The sequence below is a fragment of the Lissotriton helveticus genome, chromosome 5_1, assembly GCF_964261635.1.
Source record: "Lissotriton helveticus chromosome 5_1, aLisHel1.1, whole genome shotgun sequence".
Taxonomy (NCBI): Eukaryota; Metazoa; Chordata; class Amphibia; order Caudata; family Salamandridae; genus Lissotriton; species Lissotriton helveticus.
In genome coordinates this window covers 58,074,343-58,087,697 of record NC_136065.1, presented here as the reverse complement: position 1 = coordinate 58,087,697, position 13,355 = coordinate 58,074,343, and the positions used below count along the sequence as shown (strand labels likewise).

The window sequence follows — 13,355 nt, the reverse complement described above, 5'->3', positions numbered from 1 at the left end:
CCCACACCAGAAAGACCAGATCGGGAGGCCGCTCCTTCTTCAGTGCGGCCAGAGCCTGGAACGGCCTTCCGCTCCACCTCAGACAGACAACATTGCTCCCCATCTTCGCAAGAAACCTCAAAACCTGGCTCTTCGACAGACCCCCTCCTTGATGGACTGGAACCTGTGACCCCCTCCACCCCCCAGTGCCTTGAGACCCTTATGGGTGAGTAATCGCGCTTAACAAACACTTTATTGATTGATTGATAATAGAATAAATAAAGGAGCCAAGATGGGAGCTGTTTAACAAACAGGGGCCTCATTACACATGCTGCACATTTGCCTTCACTGATCCAGGCTCACCTTTAAAAAGGTGTGTCCTGTGCAATGAAGGAAAATGCTCCACATTATGGGGAATGCGATGCCCTCAGGGCAGCCGCAAACTCGTGCCCTGTGGGCAGCACATTGAAGTGAAGTAAGGAGCGCCCATACTTTTAAAGGGGAATAGAGATCCCCTTGCAGGCAGGTGCAGTCAGTGACTGCACACACCTGCAAGGGGATGTCTGGGGGGTCCATAGAACTGTCTTTACCCCCTGCAGATGGATTCTCCCAGGAGGCGCCCTGACAGTGCGCCACCTTTTAGGTGGCACACTGTCAGGATGACTCCTGAGGGCTTCTTTGCCTCTGCCCCCACGTCGGTAATACCTCGTGGGTGCAGAGGAAAAGAGATTCACTAATTTGCATGGGGCACACCCACATGCAAATGAGGGAAGGCCCCCTTGAAGATTGCGCTGGTGCTTTATATGCGCCAGAGCTATTGGTGTTACAGAAGGGGCCGCACATGTGTCTGCGCCCCCTTCTGTATACCAAAGTGCCCCGGGGGGAACTAAAGATGCGCAAATACTTGTTGCGCCCACGGGGCACTTTATGTAATAAGTTCCCAGTGGGCTATCAAAATTGTTTCGAGATGTCCACAAAGAACATGATAACTAATTTAATTGAAGTCAATTTGAAAAATCAATAAGATCTCAAACAAATCACAAAAACAAATGTGTATATCCTTCAGCATATTGAATTGAAAATGAACACATAGAAAAATATAAAGAAATGTTGTATAAAACATACAAAATCTTGCAGAATACATTGTCAATGTGTTATACAGCTAATAACTTCTAGAAATTTGTCAATGTACTAATCAACCACTCTCTTCATTTGATATGTGAATGAACATCTATATGTCAAGACAAATAAATGACACAATAGTCCAAGAGAGAGATGAGTTGTGCATCGATTTTTGGTCTCAATTTGTGAACTTCCACGAGACCATCTTCAGGACAGTGTTGTTTTGAGAGAAAATAAATAGAGGACCCCGCTTTGGACAAAAAAAGAATGAAAGCCATAATACAGCTGACAAATTTGTCTGCAAAGAGCAAAATACACCTGCATTGAATAGAGCAGAGTAAGAGAATACTGCTCTGATGATGAAAGAAGAGAAACCATAACCTAGTTAAAAAGGATTTGTGTTAAAACAACATGCACTTAGGAAAAATTCATAGAGAAAGAGGAGGGTGGGATTGAGATATATTGCATGATACCGTCGTTGCAAGATAGTGTTAGAATACATAAACCGGTTACACGACTCTAACTTACTTAGGTCAGAGAAAAGGCTCCTCTGAAATAAGAGATATATAGGACCATCTATTTGAGATAGACTGTATGGGGGTAGAAGTGTGGCTCAATAGTTAGAGCGTCAGACCCTGATGCAGAGGTCTGGCCCAGGACCAGGGTTAAATTCCCCGCCTCGGTGAGTCTTGGGCCCAAAATTCCACGGACCTGATAATTCTCGCCTCGGTGCCTATTCCAATCATGGGTCCCACTCTGCAACTCTGGGCAATAGCTTGCTTAATCTCCACAACGGCCCCAACAACGCTGAGGATGCCTGGCCTCCACCTTGGGGGTGCCCAGGAGTCGGCACCTCACAGGGAAAGCCAGGATGGGTTCCACAGCGGTATTCGTACAAGCGCCTTGAGACCCTTGCGGGTGAGTAGTGCGCTATACAAGTATCAATTTACATTACATTTACATTACATTGCATTACAAAAATGTATTTTAATTAGAGAGTCTCCTTGTGACCATCCCTAAGGGCTAGGAATTACTAATGTGGTAACTTACAGTTTATAAGCCGCGGGACATGTATGCGGTGGTACAAATTGCACAGTCTTCGTGTGAACAATATGCGGCTTGATCACGTCCATGGAAAAAAAATTGAATAACGGGCAAGCAGTAAGACACCTGTATATATAGCCAAGTATCACATTTGGAATATGCCAAATTGCTATGCAACTCAACAATTGGCAAAAAGGTGGTCTTAAAGACCAACTTCTGATTGCATGGATGAGGATTAACCTAGGGTGTAACAGGTGTGGGTTGCTTAACTTGCATGTGTGCAAGGGACCAACATAGTGCATATCAGTAATTTCCCTGGGTGAGCTGGGAGAGACCTAGTGCAGTCCATGTGGTCATGCTACTTTAAAGAATAAATATGCAACAGTAAGGTGCTGTGGTATAATCCACTAAATTGTATGTGGGTGCAAATACAGTGGTGATACTGACGGGTTATAAGAAATACCGTAGTGGCATAAAAACCTATGCTCAGTTGAAAAAACAATTGCCGTTCATTTGAGATCCTATTGATTTTTCAAATTTACTATAATTCATTCAGTTTTGATGTCTTTGTGGACATCACCAAATTTTTTAGATTAGTCAACTGTTCATTAAACTAATCCCTTGTTGTCAACTTTTCTTAATCTACTGGGAGGAGCCAGAAACATCATGGCTGCTCTGAGCTTCTGCCCCGTTGAAGACCCGCGTTTAAATCCGCGCGCGGTGCCTAAACTCTTCTTAACCATTTGATTGAGCCATCTCCTCGACATCTGAAGTTTGGGTGCATCTGCTGGACTGGCTGCAGTCTCTCCCTGACGCTCCTACGTCAGGATTCCAGCTAAAATTCTCCCCCAGCGACACTCCCTCAAGATGGTACCTGTGATGAAACAGACCCGCATTGAGCAATAGCGGAGCGGAGACTGCATCATAGAGAGCCGATCCTTGGAACCTATTCCTGATTGCGGTATAATTGGGGGCTCCTCTTCCAGCTTTCCCGGTGGACACCAGCAGCTGAAATTTACCAGCTACTCAGCAGGCACATCCCTGAATTACTCAGAACACAATCATGTTGAGCCACCATCCGCCTGTGTCCGCTGGTGTGGCCCGTCTGCTTTGTGTGATAAGAAACCCTCAGCCGCAGCGGACAGGCCTGATAGCCTGCTCAGAACCCAGAGACACTGGTAGTTGAAGATCGAGTTGAGCGCCCCCCACGCTAGGCAAAATGGCGGCTCCCTCCACACTACCCACCGTAATGGGAGTTGTGTCCTAGTGTGTGTACAGGTTCTGCCCCACGACTCGAGCGCCTTGGGACGCCGGGGAGATCTAGTGTGCTTCTTAATTTACTAGTGGGAGACTGGCCCTTCCCTCTCTGTAAAGTTCTTTATTCTCGACACTCTCTCGGTGTGGGTAAGAGTTAGAGGATGCATGACCCCAACATGGCCGGCAGTGGTGACCAGCCGCGGCCGGTAATGGGAGTACCGGCCGGGCGGTGACATGGGGAAGGGGAAGGGCAGCGTGGGGGTAGTAATGTATGGATTACTGACCTTAACAGGTAAGTAAACATATAAATAAATAAAACAAATTTCGTTGGGCGTACTGCATCACCAAATGCGATGCAGAACACACAACGAAATTTGTATTATTTATTTATATGTTTACTTACCTGTTAAGGTCCGTAATCCATAGATTACTACCCAGCCACCCTGCCCCTCCCCATCCCCTCTTCAAAGCCCGGCCGGTACTCCCACTACCGGCCGCGACAGGTGGTGACTCTTCATCCCCCTTACTGAAATTTTATCCTATCAACCCTTCCAAGATGCCTGACCCCAACATGGCCAAAAGTGGAGACTCTTTTTCCCCCTTATTGAACTTTTCTTTACTGAACCCTTCCAGAACTGGGACTGACCTCAAGAGGATGTCTGGAAATCTTTTGGACCACAAGTACACATGACCTCTATCCTGTCAGCGGAGTCTGAGCAATATGTCCGACGCCCGGTGGAGCTGCTCTGTTCAGCTAATGAGGGGATTGGCCAGGGTTCACCCCCTGACCGTCACTTGCCCAGCAGGACCTTGGGCACAGTTTCTCCCATTCCCCCTGTCTCGCCCACCCCTCCCCTCATCTTACTTCTGCCTTTTACATTTTCTTCATGTCCTTTCTATCCATCTTCCTGACCGATGCCCGTTGGAGCCTCCTTGTAAGCTATTGGGGAGACTGGCCTGGGATTACCTCCCTGGCCGTCACCTCCCCATGCGGTCTTTTGAATGACTAGCCTCTCTGTCCCTTATTCCTTCTTCCCCCTCGTCCTCTCCCTTCTAACTCCCCCTCTCCCCCTTTCCTCTCTACTTTTCTCTCCTTTCTTCTACGTTAATTTTGTCTTGTACATTTGTGTAAATTGTAATTGTTATTATTGTTGTTACTTTGTTGACGTTATGTAAAGCGCTCTGATACCTTCGGGTCTAGCCAGCGCTATATAAAACTGTTTCAATAAATAAATAACATAAATGCTATAGATACCCTAGCACACAAGCGAATATTGGGTTGCTGCTTTGTTTATTATTTATCATACATTGATGACATCTACATAAATGACTGCGGTGGACCGGATGGTGACAATAATGACCACACATGGCTACAAAACTACCTTTAAAAAATAAAAAATGGATTGTCTAAAAAGGCATTCAGGGATGCTGTTGTCTCTGGGAGTACGTCTGTATTACTAGAATTCCTTACACACAAAGAGCAACAGGTTACTAAAGCATTCCAACATTACCATTAAACAAGCCTTGACCAGTAGGGTGTTCAGTGTAAGACTAACTTTGCTAAGTAATCTGAGTGAGGTCCAAAGAGCATTAAATATTTTGCTACAGTAGTATTAGATGGTCTCATTCCATACAAGATGCTGTTCAGAGTATCAGTATTCATGCCTAACCTATGTAATCCCGGAACAGTGGCGGAAGAACAAAATTTCGACCTGGACCAACATTTGACTGTCTAATTTGAGGTCTTCTGACTGCATTGGTGAAAAGAAAGGTGCTGATGGGTGGATTCCCAAAGTAGGTATTCTAATTCAAGAACATATCTCAGATAAACAGGTATCTTGTCCATCCTACATACTACCTATCCCAGTTTCTGGGTATAAGGCTCACAAACTCTAAGAGAAGTCTCCATTGTCCATGCTAAAAAGCTTCATGAGGCTGATTCTGCTCAGCAGCCCACCTCTGACACCAAGACTCCTTCAGAGTAGAGCCTCACAACCTCTCCCTACTCCGAAGGAGCTACCCTGTGGAGTACAGCAATGCTGATAAATTAACTCCCAATCTGGGGACCCTTCAGCCTGCTGTGTCTGTCTCCAGCTACACACGGAGTACCAGGTTTCACAGAGGAGCCTGTTGGAGCGATCTTGACAATTCCAACAGATTCCACTACTGCTATGATTTACTATGAACCTCTGACTGAGTCAACATCAACTGAAATTATGGCATCGGAAGAAATATCACTTTCTGAAAATGGCTCTGATTTTGAAATAAATGATTTGACACATACTCCACAGTCACTCAAACTCACCTACTGATTATTATTATTAGTTTAGTGACAGGTATCCAATGCCACAATGGTCATACTTCTGGATGGATACTTTGACTCAGCAGCTGATGGCGCTCTTGCTTTTATTTAACAAACATTGCATTTCTGCTAAATGTGTGCCTTACCTGGGGTTCCAGCACAGCAGCCACATTCTTCTTCTCACAGAGCTCAAGACGATCATCCTGCTATGAATATCACTGCTTCTACTTTTGTGGACGGCGTAGATTGGGAAATAGTTCCTTATCAAATATTGGACCCACTGAACTGTTGCGGATCCCTTATGTTTTAAAGCTTTCAATGGACGATATGTTAATACCTTGTTCCTTTACAGATGGCTGAGACATTATAAAAGTATGATGTTAGATCCATAGGCACAAACACACCTCTACAATGAAGATTCATGTCTAAATGATGACAAATATTCCACCGTTGTGGCCATCCATATTTACATGGAACCAGTTAATAGAGAGATATAACTCCTCACAATGGGAACACTGCAGGGCTTCACCTTTATATGGTCACAAGAATTGCTTAAAGAAAATTATATGTTTTAATAGTGCTGCCAAAATGGATCCTTCAGATTTTTATTTTTCACAAACCCAGTACGATTACTAAAGAACCTAATTACCAACAGCAAACAAATCTACTCTAGATCATTTATTAAAAATGTTGCTATACTAGATTATTGGCATTGGAAAGAAGGCGTTGATGGAAAAATTTCTTTGGGGAACAACATTTTGGCACATTCATCATAAAGGCACCCTTTTAAAGAATGCGTAATACCTAGAGAAATATTTGTTCTGACTAAAACAATCTAGCAGACCACTTGTCAAGGATTTAGGCCCACGAGCGATTTCACAACATCTTCTATTCCACAATTTTTTTTTTTTTTAAATCCAAATTGGTAGAGAAAAAATACCACAGATGCTACATATAATGATAAAATTCAAAATAGTACATGCAATTTGCCAAGTTATATCCTTAAGGTATAACCATTTGGCCTGTTGATACTGATATATGCATGCAACAATTTCTTCCCAAAACTCCTAGTCCTTCAGCTAATTGCGCAGACCCCAGCTATGACAAATATACATGTGACTGTTAGTACACATAGTGTGTATAAGGTTTGCAGATGGCTATCACACTCTAACCTAAACAGTTACGAAGGAGCACTTGTACAAACTTTGTAAAAATATGGATTTTAATGATTTCCTTCTATCTCCACATCCAGCAAAAGGTAAATGTTTCATATTTGAAGCAGGTTATGCAATTTACAATGAATGGTAAACACATTCAGAGAAAGAGGTTGCAGAAAGAATCAGACAAGCTTATATGAAAGTTTTTATAAATTACATTTAAATAAGGAATACAAACAAAAATTATGTGATAATGTCATACAAGCACTCTCCAAAAGAGTGCATTCCTGAGTTACATATTGACTCCACTGTTGATCTTCTAGAAGAGGATTTAAGTCTTCTACGACATGGTCAGGCTCAGTCGCGAGAAATCACACAGATAAAATGGGGCACTGCAGAAGCTACAGCCTGGAGACGTACATTGGCAGCTCATCAACAAAAGTGCGGTGTTTCAACCCCACATCTAACCTTAATTTACATAACAAAGGTGAAATAAAGAAGGTGCTGATACCCTGTTAAGCACAGAAGAAATGGAAGTAGCCCTGTTTTTCTGTTGCCAAATGTCTACATACCCCATGGCTCCTGCGTGGAGTAATCTCCCTTCCTACTAAAGCTTATCCCTTTCAAGAGTGCAAGAAATACAAGTCCTGGGTTTGTATGGAAAAATGCGCATTCTTTCCTCCAGCATCTGCCAACATTACCTTTTGCATTCTTGTGCCTCACACAAGACAGGCTGCATTCATCGGCACATCTGGATGAACAAACCCTCTGAGTCACTCACTCCATCACTTTACAAGGACTCTGCAGCTTTTGGAAGCTAGGTCTCAGCTGCACATTTTCAGGCCAGCTTCACCTATTTTATCCATTCCAACCCGTCACATACTCATGAACAATGGTGACTATTTAATATTAACTAATGAAAGTTAAGCACGGCAATATTTATTCACAGGATCAGAGATAGGACGATGTTCTTGAATAACCTTGCGTCCCTCTCCTCGACCGGTACTTGAAAACATCTCCACAAATAGATACTGAGACTATGCATTCTGAAAACCTGAAGAAGCTTATTGCGGTTCAGAATCAAAAATTGGTTCGTCTGACCTCAGCGGCAGAAGTGTTTGACAAACAGTATGTTCTGCATAAGAGATTCAAAAACTCTTCGAGACTCAGTTTTATGCCCATTTTGCTGACGTTGTGCACACTATCTTCAACTCATCACATGCCACTAGCATAGTGGAACTTCTACAAAACTTTTGCATCTGGAATATTGACCAGTTTTAGGACTATTTTCATTCTGACTCCTTAATTTTTCTATTCATTGTTCTCCTGTTTATTTGGTGGATTCCCTGCAAACCTTCTCATTATTGGCCATGCTAATATAAAGTAATCCAACCAAGAGCATGGAGTTGGGTTATCTAATGGAACAGAAAGGAAAGCCATGAAACCCTGGCATTCTATCAACCGTTGGAAGGCCATCGGTATTGATTGAGTACCGTTCTCTATCCTTTCGCAAAATGAACGCTCCTCAAGTGAGACCCCTCTTCTGGTCTATAAATTGCCGGCAAGTCACAATGATTGATTGACCATTGGCGGTGGCCCCATGCCATCAAACGATGAGAAACCCTGTAAGACACAATGCTTGATTGACCATTGGTGGTGGCCCCATGCCATCAAACGATGAGAAACCCTGTAAGACACAATGCTTGATTGACCATTGGCGGTGGCCCCATGCCATCAAACAATGAGAAACCCTGCAAGACACAATGCTTGAATGACCATTGGTGGTGGCCCCATGCCATCAAACAATGAGAAACCCTGTAAGACACAATGCTTGATTGACCATTGGCGGTGGCCCCATGCCATCAAACAATGAGAAACCCTGTAAGACACGATGCTTGATTGACCATTGGCGGTGGCCCCATGCCATCAAACAATGAGAAACCCTGTAAGACACAATGCTTGATTGACCATTGGCGGTGGCCCCATGCCATCACCAATGAGAAACCCTGTAAGACACAATGCTTGATTGACCATTGGCGGTGGCCCCATGCCATCAAACAATGAGAAACCCTGCAAGACACAATGCTTGATTGACCATTGGCGGTGGCCCCATGCCATCAAACGATGAGAAACCCTGTAAGACACAATGCTTGATTGACCATTGGCGGTGGCCCCATGCCATCAAACAATGAGAAACCCTGTAAGACACGATGCTTGATTGACCATTGGCGGTGGCCCCATGCCATCAAACAATGAGAAACCCTGTAAGACACGATGCTTGATTGACCATTGGCGGTGGCCCCATGTCATCAAACAATGAGAAACCCTGCAAGACACAATGCTTGACCGACCATTGGCGGTGGCCCCATGCCATCAAACGATGAGAAACCCTGCAAAACACAATGCTTGATTGACCATTGACGGTGGCCCCATGCCATCAAACGATGAGAAACCCTGTAAGACACGATGCTTGATTGACCATTGGCGGAGGCCCCATGCCATCAAACAATGCGAAACAACTTCTGAGATCATTGACGTTACACCAGGCCTAGTGCCAAGCCCGCATCTTCCAATCTGAAATATGCTCCTTGCGATGGACGAGTCTTAATGTTCAAGTTATCATCAACAACATTGATGCTAGAAAAACCGGATCTGACAAGAATTGAAGCACAAGCAATTTCACCATCCATGGGTACTCAGTATGTTCAGGATCTGTTCCAGTGCCTATATCCAACTACTTCACCAGAACTCGCTGCAAAAACAAAGGATAAAATCGGCCTTTCATTTATCATTTTTAATGAAACACTTAGGTGCCCATTACGATAGCCACCGCCGGCCTGGCGGAGGCAATCCGCCCGACATCGTTTCCCGAATTTCCCCCCGCCATATTAGTATGGCGGGGGGGACCGCGGCGGACGGAAAGACCGTCCGCCACTTTTCCGCCCCGGTCGCCTTGCGGCCAGGGCGGAAAAGGAATGATATGGTGGCGGTGTCTATCAGACACCGCCAGCCATATTAGGATGGGGTGAAACAGATGCCTTTCCGTGGTGGCGATGCTGCCACAGAAAGGCATGGGGTCTTCACTTTGGGGGCCCCCTGCGGGCCCCCAAAGTGAAGGAGGGGTGGGGGGTGCACCCTAATGCCACCCACGGGATCCCCCGCCCTTATGGCGGGCGGTCCCTACTCTCGATAGGATGGCGGGCGGACTAAGTCCGCCCGTCATCCTAATGACCCCCTTAATGCAGCAAAAACTCACAGACAGAATGGTGATTACATGACACCATCGTTGATTGGGAAAAAGTAACCATAATGCAATTCAAGGTTTCATTCAAATATGTTTATGAGCCATGTTTTATATGATTATTTGTTCTACAGAACTAATATATAGTATTCAATGCTTTTTATTAGGATACATATCTCAAAACTAGTTTACCTCAAAACACAATAGGGGGATTGCAATGAAAACTGTGACAGTGCTAATTCCGTTAGTCTGTTTTCTTTTCATGCTCAAGGTATGCTTTTCTTTATCCTTAATAGAAAGTGTGCAGTTTTCAGAGTACTTGCAAAAATCAAGAGGGTAGCTACCATTGCTGCAGAAGGTTCAGTACATCAGGGCCAATTGAACTCAGATAATGTATTTTATACCCAAACAGCAGTCATCGTGACTATTTTCCTTACTTGCACCAGGGTCCATGACATCCTTGCTAAGCTTCTGCAAAAATACTGTTATCATCTTGGCCAACAACTCTGTCAGCTGACATGTTTTTTGTTTATGGTCACAGGTACAGCCATTACAATATGTCCCCTTGCAGTGTAAGCTTATTGTTCACAAAGATGAACACTAAAGGCCCGATTCCGATCTCGCTCAAAAGGGCTCCGAACGCGATCCGGCCAGAAAAAGTGTGAGCCGTACGTGTGATTTCCAAACAACATGTACAGCTGTATAAGCGAGCAAGTACGATGCGATAATCGCTTAATCACCGACCGAATCATAACCGGGACAGAACCGCTTGTACTTCTCGTCCGTAGCCAAACTGTGCCGTGCAATGGAGCCGCTTTCCGACCGAGCAAGTTCGATGCATGTTTCGGACCGCCAGTTCAAGTCGAAGCCTCCGACACGTAAAACCTCCAGAAAGCGAACTTCGGGGGAAGCGTAAAGGGGCCCCTTCACCCATAGCCTTACTAATCAGACACAGGGGGGGACCCAAGGATTCCCCTAAACATGCATGTACGGTGCGGGTGGCACCGACACGCCCCACGACAGGGGGCTCCCTTTTCCGCAACGTACCTTTTTCGTCAATGGCAGCCTATGTATGCAATGTACAACTGGCTCACATTGACTTCAATGGGGTTCCAAGCAACCCGAGTGCATCAGCAAATACTCACTTCGTACTTGGGCGCTCGGGCTCCTGAGCTCGAGTCGGTCGGAAAGCCCTCCGGATACGGGCCGTACTGAGTGTTTTACGAGCAGGATTGGAATTCCGCCCTTAATTTCAACATATGGTGTGCACTGACACATGTTGTGACATGTTAGTTTAGTCTACATACTAAAAAGTGATAGCCACAAACTACGTGTAAAGTTTATACCTCCGCATTACTTATAAATACCTGTGTGCGTGCTCCATGGAGAGCAGAGTGCAGAAAACTCTGCAAACTCCACGAACGGACCAGAGTTCACCTCCCAGGCCTAGCACTTAATGCTATCTTTGAGTGTGTTATTCATAAACAACTCATTGTTTGGATTGCAACTCATCGAGAGGGACTGATGGTGACCCTAAAACACTAGCTGCACAGACTTGCTCAACGGGTTTATACTAGAGCTGCATTCCAATTAGTTGTCTATCTCAATGTTGATGCACTGAACTAAGTCCTTGCACCAAAGGGTTAGAAATCTGACTCCTGGGGCTCTGGGGACCGCCCATATTTCATATTAGATCACTGGTGAGGACTGTGTTCCCAGAGAGTGGACATATATCACCTACATTCCTGTAGCTGGAGGAAGGATACCCAGACAATGAAGTGAAAAGGAATATCTTTATACATTTTGGGGCCTTTTAATTAGCAAAGAGCTTGTAAATTGGCCCTTAGCACTTTTGTTTGGTGGATAGTAGCAGTGGGGGTTAGAATTGCAGATTCTGTTTTGAAAGGAGAGAAAGTATCTTGCTGAAGCCTGCCCTGTCTGCTCCTGATGTCTTGTTCTTGATTTCAGCACAATAAACTCCATTCGGCACAATAAACTCCATTATTACTTCCACCCAACCTCAGGCTGTATCGTTTTAGGCATAGACAAAGCTGCATTAACACACAAGATGAAGATTTCTTTGACCACTACAGCACCTGCACATGCACAAAATCTGACACAACTACTTGTTGTAGACAAACTTGGTGTGCTGCTTGAAGCTACCAGTGCCTCCGGCACTCAAGACTCAAGACACTCAAGACTTGCCAGCTTGGTAAAACCCTTGCTGGGACTGCAGGTAGGCAGCTTACAAGGACATGAAGAAAAACTCATAAAGTGTCAATCAACCCGAGGAGGGATAAGACCAAACACATAGCCTATTACTATGGGATTTTACAAGATGTAGGTGTGATCAGAATATAAGTTTGGTTTCACAGCGAGTGTTTTTGAGCCGTTTTACTTACTTCAACATTTTAAGAGAATGTACTTGTCAGAAGGCTGCATCCAAGCGTACAGTGCTCAAAAACAGTTCTTTTACTTAAACTTCATGCCATTGAAAACCCAGGAGATACTGATGTGATACATTTACAGGAAATCATGCACACGTGGACTATATACCGCCTGTGGTCTTACCTGGAAGTGATGGGGAGATGTTAAGGAGAATTAATATAAAAGTGTAGATTATCGTTGTCAATCTTTTCCTCACTCCTGTGGACATCTCTCACTTCAACAGGTGCCAATGAATGTGTGTCTGAATAATCCTAAATAGAGAAGATATCAAAAGGGATTTACAGTTGTCTTAGAGATAGAACAAAATATTGGTGATGTATTAAAATAATTACTGAGGAAGCATGCAGATACAGTGATACAACAAAGAAGATTGTACGGTCTTTATACAGTAATTCAACGTTTGTCTAGTGCTCACCAAGTCCTAACATTATGTAGATGTTACATCATGTGACAATTAACAGAAATTTTATTTTGCTATCACTTATCAACTAATACTAAGAAACGGTCTGTCTAAAAGTAGGTGTACTCATTGGCTCTCATTATCAGGTTATTAGAATTAGATGCTGCTTTGAATGGGTGTGTATTACTTTATCATGAAGAGGTACAGCCACATGTATATCAAATTAGAAAAATGATGTCCATTTGGTATGGAGCATTCACATCGTACATAGGTCAAAAGATATCTGTGACAAACTTAGAAAAAGAGTTCTAAAGACATTTCCAAACAATGGGAAACAGCATTTAAATGCTGCCTTTACCGTGCATATGCCTTTACCACACAAGCTAAGTATAAATGTGTGTGTGA

General features: G+C 44.1%; 1 protein-coding gene across 1 annotated transcript in view; it reads right to left on the bottom strand.

The window, feature by feature from the left end:
- LOC144752948 (butyrophilin subfamily 1 member A1-like) overlaps positions 1 to 12,802 on the bottom strand; it is a 450,376-nt gene extending 437,574 nt beyond the window's left edge. The window contains exon 1 of the mRNA XM_078640758.1: positions 12,674 to 12,802. Within this exon, the coding sequence (XP_078496884.1) occupies positions 12,674 to 12,758 (85 nt within the window). The 5' untranslated portion in view covers positions 12,759 to 12,802. The remainder of the gene's footprint in view (positions 1 to 12,673) is intronic.
- Positions 12,803 to 13,355: the final 553 nt, after the last annotated feature.